At 38.0% G+C, this 26,196-nt stretch overlaps 1 protein-coding gene across 1 annotated transcript in view; it reads right to left on the reverse strand.

Annotated features, from left to right (window-relative positions):
* Positions 1-25,227, reverse strand: part of LOC114709222 (F-box/LRR-repeat protein 5) — a 41,435-nt gene extending 16,208 nt beyond the window's left edge. The window contains exons 1-8 of the mRNA XM_028892930.2: positions 25,048-25,227; positions 16,629-16,844; positions 11,301-11,396; positions 8,983-9,169; positions 5,964-6,146; positions 3,429-3,554; positions 1,274-1,422; positions 303-385 (exon numbers count right to left, since the gene is read on the reverse strand). Of these exons, the coding sequence (XP_028748763.1) occupies positions 303-385; positions 1,274-1,422; positions 3,429-3,554; positions 5,964-6,146; positions 8,983-9,169; positions 11,301-11,396; positions 16,629-16,844; positions 25,048-25,131 (1,124 nt within the window). The 5' untranslated portion in view covers positions 25,132-25,227. The remainder of the gene's footprint in view (positions 1-302; positions 386-1,273; positions 1,423-3,428; positions 3,555-5,963; positions 6,147-8,982; positions 9,170-11,300; positions 11,397-16,628; positions 16,845-25,047) is intronic.
* Between the last annotated feature and the right edge of the window lie 969 nt (positions 25,228-26,196).

The raw sequence follows: 26,196 nt of genomic DNA on the forward strand, positions 1-26,196 counted from the left end.
AAAAACTGAAATAAAACCTTGAAAACAGGTAGTATTGATCTAGACAGTTACAAAGCAAGGTTCATAAGCTTAGGCATGACATACAGATGGCAGTACCAATGTTCTGGATCAGCTGCCATATGTGAACAAGAGGCAAAAACTTGGGAGTGTTCTATCAAGTTACAGCTATACATGGCAGGAATTTAGTAGGAATATAAAATAGTATGAGTAAACAGTGATTATACAAACAAGAAAATAGGGAATATTTTTACTGATTTCATAGTCAAAATTTATTATATTTAGATATTTAAAAAATAAATAACCTGTCAAATGCAGAATCAGAAATATCAGTCTGGGTAAGATCCAGATGTTCCAGGTTAGGACAAAGCTCTAAAATCTGTCTAACCTAAGAAAGAAAAGAAAAGTCACTATGAGGACATATAGAGCTTTAGTTAGATAAGCAACAGACAATACTAAATATAACCCACTGGTTTTTCCTAAGTCTATATGCATACTGAAGAAAAAAAGTCCCTCAAAGAACACATTAAAATAGACATACTCTATGCTGAAATTCCTTTTTGGTTTGTGTGGTGTACATGGAGGCCAGAAGTTAATCCCCAGTGTCTTCCTCCATCATCTCTCCCTGAACTCTAAGGCCACAGGTTCTGCTAGTGCAGCTGCCAATGAGCACCTGGAATCTGCTGTCTCTGCACCATTTCCCCTGGCCCCCCAGCACTGTGGTTACAGACACATGCCATTATACACATATCTGTACATGCTGGGGATCCAGACTCAGGTCCTTGTGCTTGCACAAAAGGTGCTTTACTAAACAAGACATTTACCTCTCCAGTCCCTGAGCTCAAATTTCTAGTAATCTTCTTAAAGAGTCTTAGAAATTAGACCCAGAAAAGTGTGCATTTTTAAGGACTACCCAAGGAGATTTTATGTAGGAAGTCTTTAACTTTTATAAAATTGGTTTCATCTCACTTGTCCATCTTGACATGCCTTACATGTTATAATAAACTATATAGAACTAAGACTCACCATTTTACATCTATAAATCCAAATAAATGATTACCTGCCTAATTTCAGTTCCATCATCTATAGCACAGGCAATGATTCCTAAGCTACAAAGAATACTCTAAGAAATGAAATTATATGAAAGCAAGCAGTGTACACCTACCCATGGGAAGACACTCTGTTCTTTCCCTCTTAAATAAATATCAATAAGCAAACCAAAGTTGTCTCACTGCTATTTTTCTTAATACTCAAGCTAGTATTCATTTGTACATACCATTTTGCTGGAGACTGCAGAGCTGTATGCTAACACTAAAGTTTTTACAGAGGTACCAACATATGGCAGAACATTATGAATTAAGCCATGGAGTAAACGTTTTTCCATTTGTGCAATGCTGATAGCAATCGATTCCTCTGCAGACTCTTCTGTAAAATGAATTCAAACATCTAAGAACTAGATACACCATTGTAAGTAGGCCACCCAAAGGATGCATCAAATACTAGATAGGAAATACTCTATGCTGCCCTCAAACTCCCTTTTTCAAGCAATTTCACCTTCAGACAACAAGAAAAAGTTCTGAAGAGAATTCTGAATAGTCAAAGAACTGTAAAAATTCTTCAAGAGACTACAATTTGTTACAAAGGAATAAATCATCTATAGATTCTTAAAGGTAGCATCAGTTATTCTACCTAATTGAAAGGATACAGAGCTAGAAGAGATGTGAAACAACTCCATTAATCTTATCATCATGAATCTTCAAGCAAAAGAAGACACTTTCACTCATAAAAAGTTAAACATGAGCATGGCCTTTTGCACTTGATTTAGCAATTTCTATAGAGCTTGAATGTTTATAACAAGTTATACCTCTCTAACAACAAACAAGCAAACTACAGCTTTAGTTTGACAAACAGTGTTTTCACAGGATGGGTGAAGGCCTGAGTTTAAGCCCCAATATTAAGGAAAACAAAAATTTCTACAACTCCAATTTTATAAAAAGAAAAGCAAACTATAAATGGACCTAAAATCTCTATCACTTTTCAGGATCCTATCTTTAGTATACTTACCTAAACTCCTAACCTGAATTATCTAAGCACAAAGCACCTTAATATATTAAAGATTTATTTAAAATAAAATAGAATATAGTAGCTAAAAAGGAATCTATGTGAAAAGAGTAACAGCTAAATATTTTTTCAAGTATTTTATAAATACCTTAACTTGGTATTAAATGTCCTGTACTTGGACACTATCACTAAAAAAAAATCACTTCAGCAAACCACACTTTTTATTTATTCTACCACACTTTTATTCCTAATTCATTCTTTTCCCCCATGGCCCTCCCTACCTAGGTGTGCTTTGTTTACTATAAAATCTAAAATATACACTCCACTGCCTGCCACAGGTAAGCATATGATTGAAGCTAATGAAAACAGATCTCTTCCTTCTTAAACAAATTTTCAAACTCCTGAAACTATACCAAAATGTGCCCTCTTCAACTCATGACTATCTGAAACCCAGTTTCTGCCAAGTAAAATCACTGTAGTTCTTATTCTCAACATAGATCATCGACCAAACCAGCTTACTTATTTTAGCTCTGTAAACAGAAACTTCTTAAAATTTCTCATTTATAAATTTTTCACTGTTTTATGATCTTTTAGAAAATACTATGTAAAATAGTATCTAAGAAAGAATCTGCCTTCCTCCTCTATATTCCCAAGCATCATCTATGCATCTCTATTACAGGATTTTTCACTATGTACCTTGAAGGAAGAACTATGTATTCTAAATTCTCCCTTACTTCTATTTATTTAACAGTAGGGATCAATTTTTATCTACTCTCAAACTCTCCCTCTTACAGTACTTAATGGGGGGGGACCCCAAAACTGTGCAACACAATCTTCACAAATGATTTTTTTTTCTGTAGTGCTGGAGACTAAACCCAGGGATTTACAATGTTATACAAGTGCTCTACCCTAAGCTACACCAATCCTGCCTCTCATACATATTATTTCTTAACTCTACAATAATCTTGAGGCAAATTACATGACTTTACAGATGAAACATCATCCTATCTCCCCTCAACCACAGATGACTCAATAAATGCTGATGAACTGATTAACTGAAATCCTAAATCATATATTGTAAGCTGTGAAGTACTATAATGAAGTTTATTCCTACATAAAAACAGCCATCATTTTCTGACTTTGCTATTTTAATATAAAAACACAAGAGAAACCACTCTATTTTAAAAAATACTTCTAACAAGAAATTCTAAATTTAACTTGTTGTTCCTTCAAATTCTTCAGAGAAGTAGGCTTTTTAAAAGTCTTTAGAAAACATAAAATACCTGAACTTTTTGAGACCTAATAATTATGAACTAGAATGTCAATTATTTAAACATCATGTAATAATTTTCATTCCAAGCATGAAATACCAGATTCATCTATATCGGCGTCTTCATCCCATTCCTGAAAAGCACGACTTTCATCTTTCCTACTTCTCACCCATTCCTCATCAGGCTCAGTATCAAGTTCAGTGGCAGGACCACTATACCAGTCACCTATACAGTGAATAAACAAGAGGAACAAAATCAAATTAGATATAAAGTCATTATAAGAAAGAATATCCTATTCACATCTGAACTTCAGGCAATGGCTACTTTTAGAAATATTCTTTAAAACTACACATATATAAGCAAAGGATTCAATTTAAAACATACAAAAATAATTATGACTACATGAGTTCAATTAATAGTAGTCATTACTAACCAATAGTATTTCCCAGAGTAACCTTTCTCTAAAACTAAAGAAAAAGAACTTCAAAAGCTTACATAGTTTGCTGTACACTTGCCATGTATCTTTTCTTTTGGAAAAGTTTTCAATGATACCCTTTTTAAGAAATAAGCTTAATGATCATAACTCAGTTTCTAAGAAAATAATTATCAGTATCTCTAGGTGCAATTTTAAAAAAAAGACTGGAGATGGCCTATCTTTTCTTTCCTACAGTAACTTCACTTTGGATACAGTAATAGCCTCATTCTGATGACAACTAATGAAGTATTCTGTAGTGACTGGCCAGCAGTGCACAAGTAGGTAGGAACAGAAATCAAGGGGCACGCGGGCACACTGATGTAAAGTGAAACAATAAATGTACAGATACTACAATTACAGTAAATGTATTACATGTTCATGAAGATAGAGACAATAACATCAATTTATTAAATTCTTAAGATTACATAGGGTTTCTCAACCTAGACACCACTGACGTCTAAGGCTGGGTAATTCTTTGACTTGAGTTGCTAACCTATGGATTACAAGGTGCTTAGCAGCAATCTAGGCCTCTACCCACCAGACAAGTTGGTTCTCAACCTTCCTAATGCTTCAGCCCTTTAATATAGTTCCTCATGTTGTGGTGACCCCCAACCATAAAATTATTTTCATTGCTACTTCATAACTGTAATTTTGCTACTGTTATGAATCACAATGTAAATATCTGATGAGACTCACAAAGGGGTAAGACCCACAGATTAAGAACCACTGCACTAGATGATGGTATAATAACCAGAACTAGGACAAGCAAAGGTGGCTCCATACTGTAAATATCCCTGACAGGGACAAAAATATTATAAACAAAAAGAATTTTTAACCAAAGGTTTGGTCTAAATATGTTAAAAACAGAAAAAAGTGAAGTAGCATATTTAAGATGCAGTGTCTTCATGAAATCAACAGCATTATCACCTTTAATGGTATTCACACCATCATTTGGATCTGTCTTAATTCTTCATTAAAAACAGCTGAAGAAAAAGCTGACTTATTCATATGCATTATTTGATTTTTTACTCAAATTTTACTATCTGACAAGTAATATGAAAAAATTAATCCATACAAAAATAATAATTCTGATCACTCCAAAACCACTAAATATCTAAGAACATCTTATTTTAAAACTGCCTCAGGAGGTGCCTCTAATTCCAGCACTAAGGAGTGTGATGCAGGAGGATACAGATTATGAGGTCAGTTTAGCCAATAGATTAAGAACACTTTTCAAAACATAGTGCTGGCAAAGGAAGAGACAGGTGGATCTCTCTGAGCTCCAGGCAAGCCAGGCAGGCTATATAGTAAGAATCTGACTTTTTACCAAATAAACTGTTTTTCAATAAGACTCATAATTTAAAAGTCAAAATTTTGTTAAGAAATATGTATTTCCATTGCAAAATGTCCTATAAGGGGATAGTATATAACTTATAAGAATTTTAAATGGATACTTAAGACACTATTTTAATTCAGCAACAAAACAATGTAGTGCACGACAGCTGTAAATATTTCATGACTCTTTTACATGCACATGAGAAGAAAAGTTTCTCTACATTCAGATGTGAAAGTAACTTAGCACAATGAAATTAATGTAATTTAAAGAACATTACATTAGCCACCATTGTAAAAAGCTATGTTAAAGACAAAACCAGAGTTGGTTACTTAAAGCCATGACCAAACAAGAACTGTATGTATCTCACCCTTCATATTTTATAGAACTGAGTCTATGTTTAAAATACTTAAATAATCTAATTATTTAACAGTTCTAAAAATCAATTACATTTACTTTAAACTTTTACTATTGAAAAATTCTAACCATAGTCACATATACGAAGATATAATATAATGAATCTGTGTACCCATTTTTTATCATGAACAATTATCAACATTTTACCAGTGTTTTTTACACTCTGTCTGACATATTTTTTCCTAGTTATTCTAAAGGAAACAGTAGCAATTATATAGTTTACTCACAAACACTTCACCATTGCTAGCTCTTCTAAAATATATACTAAAACCACATCAACTATAAAATCTGGTTTTTGGCCAAACCCTCAAAGTTTCCCTTCCCTGGCATTACAGATTAATGGCTGTTATCTGTCTAGAAAGGCAGACTGAAATATTTTTTAAACAAATTGAAAGTCCCATTTACCTACCTCTGGCCCAATGAACAGGGTAAAGATGTTTCCACAAAGATCCTGTTTTTGCCAGCTGAGACCACTTAGTGCTGACTTGACTGCATCGACACAATTCTTGAGGATTAAGATAACTGAAAATGGACAGCATTACCTCAGGAGGAAGATGGGTTATACCTGTGGAGTGTTCTGACACTTCCGCTTCTGAAATAAAAAAGAAAATCTTTAACATTAAGGCTACATGAGCAAGGCAGTAAGAAATGATAATCACACAAGTAAAAGCCAGTGCCTGAAGTTAATTCCTTCCTGCTTGCAACATGTGAAAAGGAAATAACACGTATTAGAGGTAACATGGGGATGTTGAACTTGTTAAGAACCCGTAGGGTTAAACTATCATGGCCCAGATCATACTTCATCAGTGGCAGCTACAATAATGAACACAGAATTGACTTCCTCTTACAAAGGCGTCATAGGAAAAACAATACTCACTTTGTAGTATAAACAGCATCATTTGAAAAAGGAACCAAACAGGTTATACTGCTTTAAGTCAGCAAGCATATACTCAGGCAGATTATTAGATCTACAAGGCATTGTTAATGGCACACATGCTCATATTTGCTATTCGTGCATTAAGGCTCCTGTTAGTTCCTTCCTAGTGTTCCCTCTTTGATTTTGACATTCCATGTAAAAGGTCTATGAAATCTGATTTTTTTAATGTACAAATGCTTTAACTTATTTAAACTATGTACCAGTTCAATAAGCATAAATGTCCCTGGTGCACTGGTAAGAAATCTTTTGTTATTAAGTATTGTAGAAAGTCACTAGGTAAACAACTTCCTATGATCCTGTAATGTGGTAGCATTTTTCCAAAGAAAAATGAAAAAAAGAATGAGCTGTCTCCAAAGTACTATAAAGAATTTGAGAATCTTGTATATCTGGTTCTTCACAAAGAACACTTATGCAAACACTATCATCAAACTACTTTAAACTGCCACTTTTGAAATGCCAAATATTTTAAACATAATGCTGCTATAATGTGCTTTGAAGGAGAGGGAAAATTAAATTTGTGTGATGCTTTTAAACTCCATTTTATAGTAACAATTAAACAAGACATAACAGGCTTTGGTGTGGTATCCAGGGCACAAGCTGTATTTCAAGAGTAAAGCTCATAAGCTTTATGGGTTTAATCATAGCTTCAACTTATAAAATTATTTTTGTTTAAACATGAATCTGACTACTTTAGTATTGGAAAAATACCAATTTCAAAAAATTTTACAGGACTAACACTGTCATTACATATCTAGAAGCAGAAGAATTTCTGCTAGACTAAGGATGCCAACTATTTGGGTTCTTCTGTTTGTTTATCTTTTGTCTATATAGCCCAGGCTGGCCTGGAATTTGCTATGTAGACTAGGCTGGCCTCAAACTCAGAGACCTGTCTGTTTCTGTGCCTCTGGAGTGCTGGGATTAATGGTGTGCACAACCACACCTGGAACCAACTATATTTTTAATGTTTTAAAAAGCAAAGCTATTGAGATAAATAAAAATAAAAATAGAAAAGGTAAGCATCTATTTTATTTGCATTTCTTATATGAATTCTTAAAGTAACTACACAGAAAAGCTTTGCTTTGCTTCTCTCTCATACTCACTATCCTGAACGTTACTGGAGATATACTGAGAGAACGATAAACATCAGAAGATGAAAATAAAATTATAAATGTTCCTTTCTTTAACTCAAAATGAAGTTATTATATCCCCAGTCAATCCATCATAAGTTAAATTTGTCCAGGAACAAAAGTGTATCAAAACTTAGCAACCACCACAGCTGTTGAGCTGTAGAGTATCAACTCTTCTCCATGAACAACATGAATGACATGGTTGACCCCTGGAATGGATATGGTTAACTGGGAACCACGGCTCACTGCTGCCTAGTATTTAGACATTTACCAAGTTTTATACTGCACATAAACTAGGCTGAAAAATGATCAAAATGCAAAACTGAAGTATACAAATCACTTTCATGCCATTATAAAGTCCAAAAGTTCTACACTGAATCCTAAGTAAAGGACAATGCTTTTAACTTAACTGACTTTGAAAACTGATGAAAATACACAAAAATAAAAGATGGCCAATGTAAAGCTGGAGAGATGGGCCAGAGGTTAAGAACACTGGCTGTTCTGGAGGATCTAGTTTCCATTCAAAGGAGGCACATGGTAGTACACAACCAACTATAACTCCAGTCCCAGGGAATCTGATGCCCTCTTCTAGCCTATGTAAGCATTGAATGCACATGGGATATAGACATACAACAGGCAAAACACCCATATACATACTGCTGTGGATATCATTCTATATAAATAAAATACTGATGGCCAGTGACCAGGCAGGAAGTATAGGCGGGACAAAGAGAGAGGAGAATTGGGGAAACAGGAAGAAGGAGGGAGAGACACTGCAGCCACCGCCAGGACAAGCAGCATGTAAAGACGCCGGTAAGCCACCAGCCACGTGGCAAGGTATAGATTTATAGAAATGGGTTAATTTAAGATAAAAGAACAGTTAACAAGAAGCCTGTCACGGCCATACAGTTTGTAAGCAATATAGCAATATAAATCTCTGTGTTTACTTGGTTGGATCTGAGCGTCTGTGGGACTGGTGGGTGAGAGTGTTAAACCTTTCAGTATGATCAAGAGAGCTCAGAAACTGTCTGATACTGTAATACTACTCTGATCATAGCAGTCCTGAATTTTCATTGGTCAAAAATAGTACTTATTTTATACCTACAAATTCACTCAAGAATCACTATACTTGAGAATCACTATACTACATGAAACTCAAGCCTACAAGATGAAAGACTAAAAACACTAAATTCTACAATAGAAACTACTGTCCTCAATTACATTTTTAAATAAAAATAAATGGCTTAAACTGACTACAGTATAAACCTGACTTCAATTGTTTCTTAAATAAAATCTATAATTTATAACAAAATGTCAATAGTACTACATTAACAAATTGTTCTGTCAAAACAGATGAATCTTACCTGTATCTGATTTTTCATCCACAGAATATTTGAAAAATTTCTGTCGCTCTTCAGCTTGATTCCACAGGCTGAGACCTCTAAGGAGTTCTGCAGTGTCCTTCTGAGAGCAGTGCTGTGCAATCACTTTCTTTTTGATATCTTTAAGCTCTTCATAGGTAAAATATTCCATTAACATGGGCTGAAAAACCTAAATTTAAAAGAATTTGTAGGGAAAGATTTTCAATTTACTCAAAACCCTTTACTAATGGCTCAAGTTCAGTATTATGAACATACATTTCAAAGAGATAAAAATTATAGTTACTATCACTAAACTATCTAAATTTTTAAAAGAATATTTAAAAAGGATATTTTTCTATGATTTTTCAGGCCTCTATACAATTTTAAAGAACAAGGTTTTCCTGTACCAAGCTTGTTAAACAGTCAACCATTTTGTTATTTATTGTTAGATATTTAGCCCAATACCTGCCTGTGGTGGTTTGAATAAGAATGGCCCACATAGGCTCACATATTTGAATGCTTAGTCATTAGGGAATGGCACTATTTAAGAAGGATTAAGAGGTGTGGTCTTGTTGAAGGAAGGGAATCACTGAAGAGGTGATTCAGGGTTTCAAAAGGCCATGCCAGGCTCTGTGTGTGCGTGTGTGTCTGCCTACAGAACAGGACATAGTTGTATAATATATAATATTTAATATATAATATATATATATATAATTTTTCTTCTCTTTTTACCCTACAGGATCCTTTACATATATACTATAGCTTCCAGTTTGTTGTTTTTATGGCATTCCTGAGTGTACAAACAAATGGATCTCTGATTTTGCCTTCTCTTTTCCTTCTGTTTGGTTTGTCCAATTCTGAGGCATTAAGATTTTGCTTTATATTATATTATCCCATAGAAGACTGTTTGTTTTCTAATGAGACAGAAAGGGGGTGGGGACCTACCTGGGAGGGGAGGTAGGGAGAAAGGGGAAACCATAGCCAGGATATATTATGTGAGAGAAAAAGAAAAACTTATTTTCAATAAAAAGAAAAAAAGCTTAACCTTGATTTAAGCATTAGATACATATTACAATATAAAAACTGATGAGATACCATCAAGTACCAATGAAAGATCACCAAATCAATGCTTCCCATTCTGGGAAGAGTTTAGAAAATAGGTTGCATTTCTTTTTATTATCAAGCCGATTATAAGGTGAAACCATAATTGCAAATCACAATATATAATTTACAGCTTAAAAAAAAAAGTACCCAGAAGCCAAAAAGTTGGCTTAGTGGGTGACAGTATTTGCTACCAAGACTGATGACCTGAGTTCAATTCCCAGAACCCATGGTGGAAGGGAAACAATTCCCAAATGCACAATAAATGTTTTGTTTTTCAAACTAGGGCTAGAGAGATGGCTAGTTAGTTAAGACAACTTGCTGCTCTTGCCAAGGACCTGGATTTGGATTCTAGCACCCATATGGTGACTCAAAATCATCTGTAACTTCAGTCCAGGGAATCTAATGTCATCTTTTGGCACACAGTGCACATGCAAACATAGAGATGAAACACTCATACATATAAAATAAAAATAAATCTTAAAAAAAAAAAAAAAAGAAAAAAGAAAGAAAGAAAGCAATAGTATCCAGGCCTCATAGGATAGTTTCTCTGTATCTTATGCTGGATACTAATATTACTGAAAGGAGAAAAACTGTTTGCCATGTATCTACTGATATGCTATATTTCATGTACATGAGGCACAACAGTGATAAATTTAAAACAACCATTTAATTACTCAAGTCTACTCATGAAAAAATTCTAAAAACTCTTTCAACCTAGCATACATAAGATAATTAAAGATTTACAGAATTTTCTAAAGGCTCTCAAAAATTAGTGACAATTATGAACGTGTATCACAGTGCCATCGCACATAAAAATACATATTTCTTTTTTTTTTTTTTTGGTTTTTCGAGACAGGGTTTCTCTGTGTAGCTTTGCGCCTTTCCTGGAACTCACTTGGTAGCCCAGGCTGGCCTCGAACTCACAGAGATCCGCCTGGCTCTGCCTCCCGAGTGCTGGGATTAAAGGCGTGCGCCACCACCGCCCGGCAAAATACATATTTCTTAAGTAATTAAAGTCATTCATTCAATCAAAGTAGGCACCTTTCTAAAAAAATAAAATCTCACTGGATTCCATTTCTGCTCCCAAAAAGAAACAGAGGATTCACTCCATCAACAGAACATTTTCTTTTAATGCATTATTTTAAAGAATCTAAGGCAAAATTATATTTTCTGTTAAATTATGACTATAAATCACAACAAAGAAAAACTCTGCTTACCTCTTCTTCTTCTTTCATGTGAGGAAGAAAATCTCTTGTAAAAGCCTCCAATCTCTCTTTCAGTTGTTTTGCATAATTTAACTGTTCATACTCATTCTAGAAACAAAAAATAATACACATTTAGCAGAAAGTGGAGATGCGTATCATTAATGCCAGCACTTAGAAGGCAGCAGCAAACAGATTTCTAAGTTTGAGACCAGCCTGATATCACAGCAAGTTCCAGACCAGTCAGGGCAACACAGTAAGACACTCTCAAATATATGTAAAGGTTTGACTGATCCCAGGAGGTCAACTTAGTTTTCTTTTAGCATAAAGATGTCCTGAGAGCTAGGATGCAGCTCAGTGCCAGAGCACTTGCTAACATGTCCGATACTGTACCCTCAGCCTTGGCACCACCTCCCACTTATAGCCCTTAAAATAATAAGCTTTGAATTCCTTAGTAACTCTAATCTAGGATTTTTTTTAATTTTATTAAAATATAGCAAGTATATTTTAAAATATACTATAAAAAGCTTTTATAATAAATTTTATGTTATCCTAACAGGCCACATATATTACTATCAACATTTCTAAAGGCAAGAAACTCACATTTTGAAGTAAATCATTTTAATTCTAGATACCTCTCAATAGTCAAACATTTCTTCCACATATGAATTAAAACCACATCTCCCTGCAACTTATCCATCTTTTCTCTCTCCTCAATGTAAAACTATGGGAAACTGACAAAATGATGAAATATTTAAAAATATGCTGATACTGTGGTGATTTGAATGAGAATGTTCCCCCAAAGGCTTTGGGATTGGAATTTTGGTCCCCAATTAGTGGCATTGTTTGGGGAGACCTAGGAAGTGTGGCCTTGCTAAAAGGGCAGAATTTGAGGGATAAAAATTCTCATCATTTCCAGTTAATTTCAAGCTCAGTCTCTCTACTTCCTGCTTCCTATTTGTGATTTAAGAACTGAATACTCAGCTCTCAGTCTCTAGTTCCCATCACCACACCTACCTGCTAACATACACTAACATACACACACACACACACACACACACACACACACACACACACACACCAGGCACACCAGGATGTTTAGGGACTCATCCCACTGTAAATGTAAGCTCCAAATAAACCCTTTGATAAGTTGTCTTGGTCATGGTGTTTTACTACAGCAATAAAAAAGTAACTAAGACAAGTACTATTTCATTACTATTGTGGCCAGCTTTTTCGTTTAGATAATGTATTCAATTACTTTCCAATATTCAGTTCAATGTTGAATTCTGCTGTGATTTTACACATCCTTTAAGCATATCCAGATGTATGGCCTCCAATTACACTTGTATCCTAATAATTATAAAATTTCTTTTTCACACTAGTTCTTTCTTTGTGCTCTTTAAATTCATCAATGCCTTCTCTTCCTATTAATAAATACACACTTATATTACGTAAATAGTTCAGAATAAGCCTTAATCCCTAGCCTTCTTGCACATACAAAGTCCAATACCATTCTCACTCCTCTTTCTCTTTCCCTCTACTACTTCATATAATTACAGTATTCCATTGGTCTTAGATCCTACTGATAGGTGATGTCATTCTGTATGCTGTGAAAATGTGTTGCCCTGATTGGTTGATAAATAAAGCTGTTTGGCCAATGGTGAGGCAGAATAAGGTTAGGCAGGACATTCTAGAAAGAGAGAGAGGAAGAAAGAAGATGGACCAGGGGAGACACTGCCACTTCCAGAAGCAAAATGTAAAGAAACCAGTGAGCCACGAGCCACATGGCAAGGTACATATTTACAGAAATGGGTTAATTTAAGATGTAAGAACTGTGGGCCTCTTTAGCACTTTGTTTCTTCCTTTTCTCATGTGGTCTTCATTTACCATGGTCTCCTATTCCTTGCTCTCCCTCTCTGTTCTTGATCCACGTGGGATCTCCCGCTCTCTTTCCCTCGACCCTCGCCATTCTTTGCTCCCACTCGTGTCCAGGCTGTTCATGTAGATCTCATCCATTTCTCCATCATTGGGTAATCCCCGTCTTTCTTGGGGTCCTATTTTACAGGTAGCCTCACTGGTGATGTGAGTAGCAGTCCAGTCATCCTTGTTCCACATCTAATATCCTCCTATGAGTGAGTACATACCATATTTGTCTTTCTGAGTCTGGGTTACCTCACTCAGGATGATTTTTTCTAGATCCATCCATTTGCCTGCAAACCTCATGATGTCATTGTTTTTCTCTGATGAGTAGTATTCCATTGTGTATATGTGCCACAATTTATTTATCCATTCTTCAGTTGAAGGGCATCTAGGTTGTTTCCAGGTTTTGGCTATTACAAACAATGCTGATATAAACATAGCTGAGCAAGTGCTCTTGTGGTATGATTGAGCATTTCTTGGGTATATGCCCAAGAGTGGTATAGCTGGATCTTGGGGGGAGATTGATTCCCAATTTTCTAAGAAAGCACCATATTGATTTCCAAAGTGGTTGTACAAGCTTGCATTCCCACCAGCAGTGGAGGAGAGTTCCCCGAGTTCCACATCCTCTCCAGCATAAAGGGTCCTCAGTGTTTTTGATCTTAGCCATTCTAACAGGCGTAGGTGGTATCTCAGAGTTGTTTTGATTTGCATTTCCCTGATGATTAGGGATCCACAAAGATACCCCCACAAAAGACTGCTGGCAATGGCCAAGAGACAGCCGGGACTGACCTACTCTGGTGATGGGATGGCCAAACACCCTAATAGTTGTGCCAGAAACCCCATCCAAGGACTGAGGAATCTGGATGCACACATCCATGGCTAGGCCCCCGGGTGGAGCACTGGGAGTCTAATTAGCCAGAAAGAGGAGGGTTTATATAAGCGAGAATTGTTGAAACCAAGGTTGGATAAAGCACAGGGACAAATAGCCAAACGAATGGAAACACATGAACTATGAACCAAAGGCTGAGGGGCCCCCCAACTGAATCAGGACCTCTGAATAGGTGAGATAGTTGATTGGCTTGATCTGTTTGGGAGGCATCTAGGCAGTGGTACCAGGTCCTGGGCTCGCTGCATGAGATAGCTGTTTGAAACCTGGGACTTATACAGGGACGCTTGGCTCAATCTGGGAGGAGGGGACTGGACCTGCCTGGACTGAGTCTATCAGGTCGATCTCAGTCCTCGGGGGTGGACTTGATCTGGAGGTGGTGGGAATGGGGGTGGCCTGGGGGGAAGGGGAGGGGGCAGGAAGGGGTGAACAAGGGAATCTGTGGCTGCTTTGTAGAAGTGAATAGTAATGTAGAACTGAATAGTATTGTAAAATAAAAGAAAAAATAATAATAAAAAAAGATGTAAGAACTAGATAACAAGAAGCTTGCCAAGGCATAGTTTAAAAATAATATTAGCCTGTGTGTGTTTATTTGGGTCTGAGCTGCTGTGGGACTGGTGGTGAGAGAGATTTGTCCTGACCACGGGCCAGGCGGGACAGGGGAAAACTTTCAGCTACATCCTACATCATTTTTAAGCATGTCCCTTTACCTATATTTTTAACAACTACTACTTTGGTTCAGAAACACTGACTACATAATACATGAATGTGTTCTAAAACACCAAGAGTACAAGGAGTACTCAATAGAAAAGTAAAACTCCCTTCTGTTACTGTCTAGTATGCTTTCCTCTACTAATCAACCACCTCCCCTCTGGATATCTACCAAGTATTCCTTCTTCCAGAGACTACTGGTAGAATTTCTTAATAATGGTCTTCAGTTTGAGTGTTCTCAGTTCTTCAAAATTAATCCTCCCTCTTACTGAATCACCTTTCTAAAGCAAAGTATCTAAGTAAAGGGTATAAGGTGTCTTGATGGAATTATAACTTACTCATATGTTTCACTGAACTGAAAAGGTTAAACAAAGTTTAACTTTCAAATATTTAAGACAAATATTATTAAGAAAATGTACATACATCCTTATCCTAAACTATACTCACAAATGCATTTCATTTTCTTGTTCACTATTACTTTGTTTTTGAGATAAAAATCTCACTATGTACCCTAGGCTGGTCTTGAGCTAGTGACTCTCCTACCTCACTCTCCTGACCACTAGAATTTCAGACAAGTGCCATACAACTGAAATCGTCGTCTTTAACCATTCTGATTCCTACAAGAGGGAAAAATAAAATCCAGTAAACACTATAGCTGCCATTCCATTTTTCTCCACTGTTACAGACTGGAGACAAGGCCTTGCTCATGCTAAGCAAGAACTCTACCACTGAATTACATCTTCCACCCTCAATTTTATTTTGTTTGAGAAAAGGTCTCACTATGTAGCCCTGACTGGCCTTGAACTCATAAATATACACTTTCTTCTGCCTCCAGAGTACTGGATTAAAGATATATGCCGCCATATCTGGCCCCATCTTTAATTTTAAATAAAATGTTTGGAACTGAAGTGTTACCCTAAACAAAAATTATACCTTTAGTCATCAGTACCCACATTGATAGCTTTTTTTTTTTTTTTTAAAGAATTTGGCAAATGGCCGGGCAGTAGTAGCGCATGCCTTTAATCCCAGCACTTGGGAGGCAGAGCCAGGTGGATCTCTGTGAGTTCAAGGCCAGCCTGGGCTACCAAGTGAGTTCCAGGAAAGGCGCAAAGCTACAAAGAGAAACCCTGTCTCGAAAAACCAAAAAAAAAAAAAAAAAAAAAAAAAAAAAATGGCAAATGTTTGTTAACAATTTCATGGCAATTAAAATTCCAACTTACAACACTTTAAAATTTGGTGGTCAGTGTTCACCAAAAAGAAGACTTTACTAGGCATTAATAAAGAGCCAATTTCCAAAGACTCTCACCATACCTGAGCCAGATCCTCTGAATCCTCTTTCCAATGAAATGGGACCTTAGACTCTGTCATTAGCCTCTCAGTTCACTTTTGGGAAGAATCCTACTGAGTCAGTTTAACAATCATCATCTACTTTCAGTATGTGACTATGGCAGTATCTAAACAAATCCCTCACTACCCCCTCAGCCTCTATGGTTTAATACCCTGGCCTATCTTCAGCAAAAATCCTAAAGAGTTAATGCAACAAGAATTCTCCTGGTCCTAATCTTTTTCCTCAGTAATTTTCCATCTACTAGCGCTTGTGACTTGGCTCTTAACTCCTGGTTTTTCTTGCATCCAGAGTTGACCTTTATCTCTCCGCCTTACTACAAGCCTCCACTGTAACCATTCTTGATGAACAGCCTTCCTAGGCATCATGAATAAATGAAATATCTTTAAAATAATACCATTTCCTAAAGTTGCTAATAAAAATTACAATGACAGGTTCGCACTATTTCTAATAGTTACTTACATATGAATTTTCAACTCACCTTAACATTCTTCAGCCCCTTTTCAAAGAGACTAAGCATCTCAGAGAGTTTATTGTCAGAATGGACATTATAGATGGTCTGACTGCGTTGCTGAAGTAAACCAATAATGTATTCATTTTCAATTTGCTCATGCATTTTAAACTCCTTGAAAGTAGCATATAAAGACTGGAGAAGAGCACGGAAGTCATTGTTGTTGGAAAAGTTCGTTTTAGAAAGCTGAATAAAAATTTAAAAAGACATAGTAAATAGATGCAAACATAAGACAATGTAACAAGAAACATTCAAATGTATAACCAATTTTTTTATATAGCAAGATAGTTCCTTTACATCGATTATGTCACAGTACAAATAAAGGAAATTCATTAAAAAAAATATTTCATAGATGTATAATTATAGAGTCCCCTACACTAAGAAGATGTTGGCTGGCATTCTCAAATACCTGGTGAGAAAGGAAAAAAGTCACATAGTTTACCCAAATAAAAATGATCAGACCCAGTTCCCTCCAAGTCTAATTTTCAATTACTCTATCTGTATCATAAATCATACCAAAGACACCTACATTAGAAGAATAAGTTGAGGATAATGTGGCTTTCTCTTCTTTGTTCAAAATGTTTTTCATGTTATTATACTACTACAATTTAAAACTGGGAAAATACTTCACTGTAAGTTTTAGTGTCAAGATGAAACTGATCTGTTTAGGAAGCATAAAATATAGAGCTATTAGATAAAATATTACTAGATAATTTACATATGTACACACACACTTTTTTTTTTTTTTTTTTTGAGACAAGGCCCCTGGTTAGCCTGGAACTCACTATGTAAACCAGGTTGGTCTCAAACTCACAGAGACCCACCTTCTGCACCCCAAGAACTGGATGGAACTAAAGGCATGAGCCAAGACAACCACAAGAGAAGTGTATTTTTAAGAAAACTGACATAAATATGTAACACCTTAAGTATGCCATCATTTTTTAAATTCTAGCATTCAATTGGAGAAAAATTCCCATTGCAGTGTAATGCCAAGCTTTCACACTTAATAGAAAATTAAATTCTAATACTAAAACACACACATCAAGAAATTTGTTTCAAAATTCAAAGTAAGCTGAGCATGGTGGCACAGGCCTTTACTCCCAAAATTTAGGAGGCAGAGGTAAGTGGATCTCTGTGAGTTCAAGGGCAGCCTGTTTGTGGTGGTTTCTATAGATATGCCCCCCCATAGACTCATGTGTTCAAATGCTTGGCTCATAGGGAGTGGCACTATTAGGAGGGTGACCTTGTTGAAGCAGGTGTGGCCTTGTGAGAGGAAGTGTGTTACTGTGGAAGCAGGCTTTGAGGTCTCATATATGCTCAAGCTATGCCCAGTGTGTCAGTTCACTTCCTGTTGTCTATGGATCAAGATGTAAAACTCTCAGCTCATTCTCCAGTACCATGTCTACCTGGATGCTGCCATGTCTCATCATGATAACAGACTAAACCGCTAAACTGTAAGCTACCCCATTAAATGTTTTCTTTTATAAGAGTTGCCATGGTCATAGTGTCTCTTCACAGCAATAGAAACCCTAACTTAAGACACTGGTCTATATACTGAGTTCCAGGATAGCCAGGGGCTATGTACCGAGACCCTGCCTAAATAAATCACAAATAAATTCAAAGCAATATTCAAATATCTCATTATCTATATTAAATCTAACTTCTACTGTTCAATTCTATTACAAAATTCATTTTAAATGGGAAACAATTAGGTTAAATACAACAGGTAGATAAATTAGAGGGCAAATGTTACTAACACCAAACTTCTTAGGCTTCTTTCCAAAGTGTGGTTCTGTCTTCTTGAAGAGAAGTACACTCTAAGTTGTCTTACTAGCCTTTCACAGTAAGAACTGTGATGGAAGAACACTGAAAAAGGTGGCATTAAGATTGAAGTAAAGCCAATCTACACAGAACAGAAGTGACTAGGTATCTTCTTTAAAAGGTAGTAAGTATTGTCATAAGAATCACAGAGATCCATAGATTCTGATTCTCTAAGAGACCCGGGTCTATCATTTATTTAGCTAGGGAACTTTTGTCTCTCAGTGTCTTTGTTTCTACTTGATGCTAATTGGGAACAAAATGCCTATACTTCACAGGGTTACCATCGTTTACATATTCATTTTTATAAGTTCAGATACTTCTTGCTCTATTCCAATAACTGGTGAACAGCTATGATGGGCTAGATACTGTCTTGGTACGTGGGAACACACAGGGAACAAAATGAGGATCTCTGCTGTCATAGGGCTGACACTCTACTGAAAAGAAGACAATGAATAGTAAACCATAATACATGAGTCAATCATCTAGAACAGGGGGGTTGGGTTGTCAACATTTCTGTAAAGACAGACAGTAAATATTTAAATTTTCCCAGACTAGAGGCCTGCACCAAATACTCAACTCAGCTGCTACAGCCCAAAGAGGAATCACAGATGACATGTAAGCAGATGACTGTTAATTTATTTCTATAAAACTTTGTATTTAAGGACACTGAAGTTTAAAGTTTCATACAATTTTCACATGTCACAAAATATGTTTTCAATGTAAAAATAATGCTTAGCTCCTTTTCATATTAAAAACAATATGTACAACAGACTTGAAGCAATTTACACTTTGATTTTAAGAATGTCCAGAAACATCATACCAGATTACAACAAACTTCATTAGTAGCTAATATCTACAAATAATACCATGGGTAATTTTGCTTAAATCAGGGGTGGGGGTGTTAGGGGGGTTAAAAAGTCTTAGTATAAGAGCATAGGGACATGCCTTAGCAATAGAAAGCCATCCTAACAAGCAAAAAGCTATAGGTTTGTTCTCAACCCCAAGATGAAAAAATAATCCTTAAAAAGCATTAATAGCCATTAAGTTTTAATGTCCAAAAAGTATACAATACACTCATGAGTTAAGAAAGTCATTACAGTTAACAAGCTAGTCTGTATTTGAAAATTACTAACAGAGTGCATCTGAAGTATGTTTTCTTCTATCTATACACAAATTATAACTATGTTAATGGATGGGTTAATCAATTAGATGTGGGTAATTATTAAACAATGTAAATGTATGCCATACCACTGTATATCTTGAATATATATAATTTTGTCAACTATATTTTAAAGCTGGAAAAAAAATAATAAGATCTGAAAAGTGCTTTCTGGAGAGAAAAAAATATTTATACAACAGGTGAAGAAAATAGCTTCATTTATATTAAATAATTTGCCCTAAATCACATAACTATGCAACAATGGAGATTTAGCTTCTGTAATTAACATATGTCATAAATAAAATGTCTATCCCACACAGAAAGCTATCTTTTTGGATGCAAGACAGTAACTGGTCAGAATAATTGCTCCACAAAAAAGGTCTCCCTGTAATAACACTGTCCCCCAGGAGATAAAAGGGAAGGTCTAGGGACAGTTTAGTTTGTCACCAATGGAGAAGTGCTAGTGACATAGGGTAGGTATGACCAAGAATGTGGCTAAAACATTTTTCAATGCAGAGGACAGCCCCCACAACAAATTCTGTAGCCCAAATGTCAACAGTGCTTTAGCTGAGAAATGCTGCTCCAGCAAAGTGTTTCCCTAATGCTGTTTACTACAAATGATCTTGTCAATCCCTCACTATATAAAATATGGTAAAACACTGTAGTGAAATCCAGAGAACAAACACTTCCAAGATAATTCAGGAAAAACTATCTCCCTCTGTACATTTACATGTATTTACATGTCCACTTTCCTTTTTCAATGATACTTCTCATGCACAATGTTGATTTACAACGAGTCATAAGATATACTATGAAAAACAATGTTCTATGATAGAATGAAGGCTCACTAGTAGCCTACACAATAATATACATATTCAACAAAGAACCTACATATAACAAGACACACAATAAACAAACAGTAAAACAATAACCTGGTATTTTTCACATGAAAATGCATAACTGACTTGTGGTGTAGATATACACTCAATGAAGCTTTTGTATGCCCTAGCCAAATTTATAGATGGAAAAAAAGACTTATAAATAAACTGTTTTGAATAAAAACAGTAATAAGCAACAAGTGAGGAAGGCTAAAAATCATGGCTTTCTGAGGGAGAAAAGAATTCTAGGATTAAAATTCAGGCTCTACTAATTGCTGAGTGAGCTAGGTAAGTTATTTAACCACTAAGACTATTTCCTCACTTTTAAATGAGGGATAACACTTGTCTTACAAAGCTCTTGTAAGGATTAAAGAAATAATGTCAGCATGTAGTAAGAATCCATTAAATTCCCTTTCCTTCCTCTCAGTTCAAAATTCAGTATTATGTTCACAAAGTCAACTGACCAAATGCCAGTACATTTTTATTAAAAAAAAAAAACCAACTGACCATAAAGCTACATTCAAGTTTCTGAAAGTAATCTATTCAACTCTGCGTTTACTTCTTAGTTTTATAAAATACCCTTTTTTATAAATGAAAAAAGTATATGACACTTCTTAATATCTTTATTTGAAAAACTTAAGCACCCTCTAACTGCTTTCACCACTTCATTTTTCAGTGGGTGGGGATGTGTTGCCTACGTGTATGTCTATGCACACATGCCTATCTCTTGCCCATGAAGGATAGAAGGGAGCATCATATCCCCTAGAACTGGAGCTACAGGCTGTTTGTGACCTGACATGGTGGTGCTGGAATAGAACCTGGGTCCTTTGGAAGAACAACTTGTACCCTTAATTGCTATGCCATCTCTCAAGGCCCTCGCTTCAACTTTTCTATAACCTGTCTATGTATGGAGATCTCTACAGAAACCACTTCAGAGACGACTCCTCGTGTTCACTGTGGACTTGACCGTGGACTTGACCATGGACTTCCTTTTGCTCCCACTGCACTCCTCTTGGACTTCTATATTATCATAGATGATAGTGTGTACAAAACTGTGAACTCTTAAGAACAGCAATCACATCTCACAATGACAACAGAAAAGAATTAATGGAATTAAGTCCTGAGGATTGAAGGGAATGCTAAAAATTGGGAAGAAAGTGGAAAAAGGATTATCTACCATTTTGGTGCAAATTTTAACTACATATCCCAATTTGGGAGGTCAGTGAATTATGAAACAAGACTCTCAGAAGACTGTTACAAAACAAATCAAAAACTACTGTAGCTTTAGATGAAGAAAATTAAGTTGGGAGTCTTAATACCGACTTGGGTGGTTATGGATCTATCACTAGCTTACATAAGGCCTCACCTAAGCAATCCAGGCCTACAAATCCCCAGGTATAATACAGAAACAAACAATAGTTTTACTTACACCAAAGGCCTGCTGTCTGTATAGCAAAGATAAAGAAACCTTCCCGTACTACATTTTCAAAACCAAATTAACAAAACCAGTAAAACAAAAATACCAAGACAAAACAAAAACTGCACATACATACACACTATAGTCTGTTTTGTGGTTTCCAACTACCCTGGGCAGAGAGAGTATAGTAGATATACCCAGTGACAATCCACTACAGAAAATCAGGTATCAGTTGCAAATGGCTTCTAGGTTAGGGATTTTGCATCCACTTCCCCTCCTCAAAGCTTATATTTTGTCTGGGTGACTTTTTTATACTAGAAAATCCACAGGCAACATATTAAACTATTATACAGAAATATTTAGTGTAATCTGTAACAACTTAATAATTTGCTCTAAGTAAATTACTCAAAACATAGAAAAACTGATTTGATACTCCTAAAGAAATCACTTTTTAAATATACTGTGTTTTACAAGTTCAATACTGGGAATAAAACTGAAATCTCTATGGTTTCTGGACATTCTTAATCAATATTTAGAATACAGTGAAATAACACACTTTGTAGCATTTTAGTTTCAACCAAAGCCTAGTTCTCATTTTGCAGTTTTCCTGGAGGTTGGTTGGATCAGATACCCTTGATCTACACAACCAAAAGGAAGATGACGACAACAAACCTTGAAATGACAAAGTAATCAAAACAACCCTTCATTCTTTAAGGCTGTTCTATCATCACAAACCAGTTATTTTCCCACTTTTGCTCACAAAAGACATCCAGAGAACCTTCTGCTGACCATTGGAAACAAGAAGAAATGATGAAAATCCCTGTGTGGTTCTTTCTCCTTCACTAATTACCCTGGCACAGTTAAGAAAACTGAAACCTTCAGTATTCTTGATGAATATAAGTGATAATCTCATTAACCACATGCAATTAATTCAGAATTTGTGACTTTTTTACAATGCTGGGAATAAATCAGTGGCAATTTTGACTAAAGCTATACCAACTTAAAAAACGCTTTATTAAACTGGTTATACAATAGGGAACATTTCACTACTGGAGAAGAATCTCATTTGACTCATTATTTAAGTCAACTGCATTTTCAAAATTTGCTCAAACGTTCTCAAACACCAAAAAGAGACACAAAAATAATGACTGTTCCCCGTTGGGTGACAAATGCCTGTAAATCTTGAACCTGGAAGGTGAAAGCAGGAAGATCAGGAGTTCAAGGCCAGTCTCTGCAACTTAGTGAGTTCTCAAGGCCAGCCTAGACTAGGAAAGAAAACTGTTCCAAAAACAGTATCAAAACAAAGTAATTTTTTTTTTAAAGAGCCTGGGTAGTACATTACAAATTTTGATTATTTGGGAAGGTCATAATCCTTTGGTAATCTGAAACATCTTAAATACTAGAAAGCTCCTAGGAAAATGTACAATTTGATAAAATTTCCCCTTATCTGGTCTGTGGACTATCTCTCGCCAAAACAAACCAGAGAAAAGTCTTGGATTCAATTAGTCCTCATTAAATTCCCCTTTTGCTTTTTAAGAAAATGGAAAAAACAAAACTTTTTTTCCTTGCCTGAAATTAAAGGATAGTGGGAGGGAAAAGAAAACCCACAAGGTGGAGATTATCAAAAGAAAACCACTAACTGAAAAATGCAAGATTATACTCTTGGGCTCAAGGCTTAGCCAATCGTTAAGCTTCTCCTGGGTAAAAGATTACGCCCTCGCTGTACCTCCTCTCACCTGAGAGCTCTAAATTACACTTGATATCCGGGTTCTACGTGCAGATTCCAATACGAATGGGGGTCCAGGCACCAAGATCTTAAAGAGCTTTGGAGTTCATTAAGAAGCAGGCCACTAAGTGGAGAACCCTGACCCTAAACTTTAGTCCTGGTGTTTAAAAGGACACCTGACCTCTAACTAGGTTTGTTTTTTTGTTTTGTTTTTCTTTTCCCAAAATGGAGGGAGAGAAATGGTTGTGGGGCAGGAATGCTAAAATCTGAAACTTCAAACTGCTGGTCTTCCTGTGACCGACCAGTGAATACACTGGGTTCTTTCCAAGCACCTCTCTGGGTTGTAAGATAACTCTTGTTTGCTGTTAATAGTTGTATAAATTCTATGTAATTTCTGAAAACTCAACGTAATTCTATGTTTAAGAAATAATTACTTAACAGCTATTTATTTGATTCATTTTTACAAAACACATGACTGCCCCGAGTTTACACATCGATGACCTTCCAAACACAAACTGACAACTGGGAATTTTAGGAATCATTCGAAAAAGGCCCTTAACTCATCTCCACAACAGTACTTCAACTTAAGCTACATCAATTAAAAGTCCAAAACGCGTTCTACAGCAAACCAACTTTTCCTAAGAGCCCCTCTCTTCTGATTCCAGTTGAAAAGTCCCAACAGAGGAACAGCTAGCTGTCTTGGAACAAAATCCACAGGGAATAAATCTTCAGGAAAATGAAAAAGCTGGAAGAGGAAAAGATAAGCAGAAACGTGGAGTGCCAGGCTTCCCCAAGCCGCTGCACCGGGCTTGCACACGGAAGCAAACCAGTGCAAAGCTGGAAGGGCCAACAAGCCCGCTCCAGGGAGGCTGGAAGCCGCTGCCCGTGGGGCCAGGAAGCAAGTCACAGGTCCAGGCGGAGGATGCAGTGTTTGCAAAGCGACTCCAAGAGCCCGGAGGGGCCGTGCGGGCAGTACTGCGGTAGCGAGCCACCGCAGAAGCGGCCTGCGGGCGCGGACCGGGAGCCCCCGCGGGAGGCCGACCCCGGGTCCCCTACACCCCTGAAGGGCCAGCGGCGGAGGCTCCGGGGAGCCGGGAGCGCCCCTCACCCCCCCCCGGCACAGGCCAGACCCGCCAGCAGGACGCTGGGCAGGCGCCGCGCGCCCCGAGGGCACGTCCCAGGCCGCGGCCGGCCCGGGTTTCCCAGGACCCCCCGGGCGGGAAGGTGCGGGAGCCGCGCCGGGGACGGGAACGGGGGCGCAAGCGGCTGCTCGCCCGGCGCCAACGCGGGGGTGTCGGGGGGTGGGGGTTGCGGGAGGCTCGCAGGCCAGGCCGTCCCCGGAACCCGCCCGTTCCTCCGCGCCGCCCTCCGCCCCGCGCTGCCGTTACCTTGTCGCAGTAGCGCCCCACCAGCTGCTTCATCCGCCAGTGCGGGGCGGTGAAGACGTCCACTTCATCGGGGAAGGGCGCCATCGCCGCTGCCTCAGCGTCCGCCTCAGCAGCCGCGGCCGCCGCCTCTCCATAGACACCCTCGCCGCGGGACAGAGGCGGCGCGCCCCCCTGCGCATGCGCCCGCCCCGTCGGCGCGCGCGCCCGACGAGCTCCGCGGGGCCGGGGCGCGGGGGCGCGCGGGCCGCCGCCAAGCGGGGCGGCTGCCCACGTGACCGGCCCAGCGCTGAGGCGTGGGGCTCCCACCTCCCGGCCGCACGCTCGTTCCCGGTCCTCCTCCCGGTGCGGTGGGGAGGCCTGAGCGTCCCAGGGTCTCCTCAGAACGCACGGTCTGAGGGCGACTGTGAAGAGCCTCGGGGTTGGCTAGCCCCGGGGCTGCTCGCCCTGGGCCTTTGCTAGCCTGGCCTCCGCGTGCGTGCGCTGTGGCTGAGTGCTGGGGACACGGCCGCGTCTCCTCACGCCACGGGCGCGTGGGGACCTGGAGATGCCAGAAGGGAGGACAGACACCTCAGCCCCGGAACCACAGCCCCAGAGCGGCCAGATGAGCCTGGTGGGGGAAGGGCGAGCCATCATGGCGGTCTAAGGGGGAAGGAGCCTTAGCACAAATCCCGCCATTTTAAGCCGAAGAGGCTCAGACAGGAAGAAGGCCTTAAATGAGGTCACTGCTCAGACAAAGGCCAGTGGGTCTCGCCCCTACACTTCACCTGGCCTCGTCTAAGCCCGCCAGTAGACTTTTCCCACCTGATGGATGGAAGCAGCTCTCCTCTGTGGCTTTAGGGCTGATGGAGAGAGGAGGGCAAGGCTGAGAACCCCGGGAAGAATGTGTTAATAGCCATAAACTTCGGGACAGTAAGCAGAAGACTCGCTATAGTCACCTTTTTATCTCCTACCACAGATTCATGGCAACGGGTAAAAGTAATCAAACGTTCAAAAAATGGGTTAGAAGGAGGTGAGAAAGAACCCCGGAGCGCATCTGTGCAGTTCTAATATTACCATTTGGTATTAACATGCAAGGTAAGCAGGAAAACAAGACTCCGGAGATGAAAATTTGGTTCAGTTTCAACAAACCCTAGTTGTACTAACTTAGGA

This window comes from Peromyscus leucopus, chromosome 10, assembly GCF_004664715.2.
Source record: "Peromyscus leucopus breed LL Stock chromosome 10, UCI_PerLeu_2.1, whole genome shotgun sequence".
In the NCBI taxonomy this organism is placed as follows: Eukaryota; Metazoa; Chordata; class Mammalia; order Rodentia; family Cricetidae; genus Peromyscus; species Peromyscus leucopus.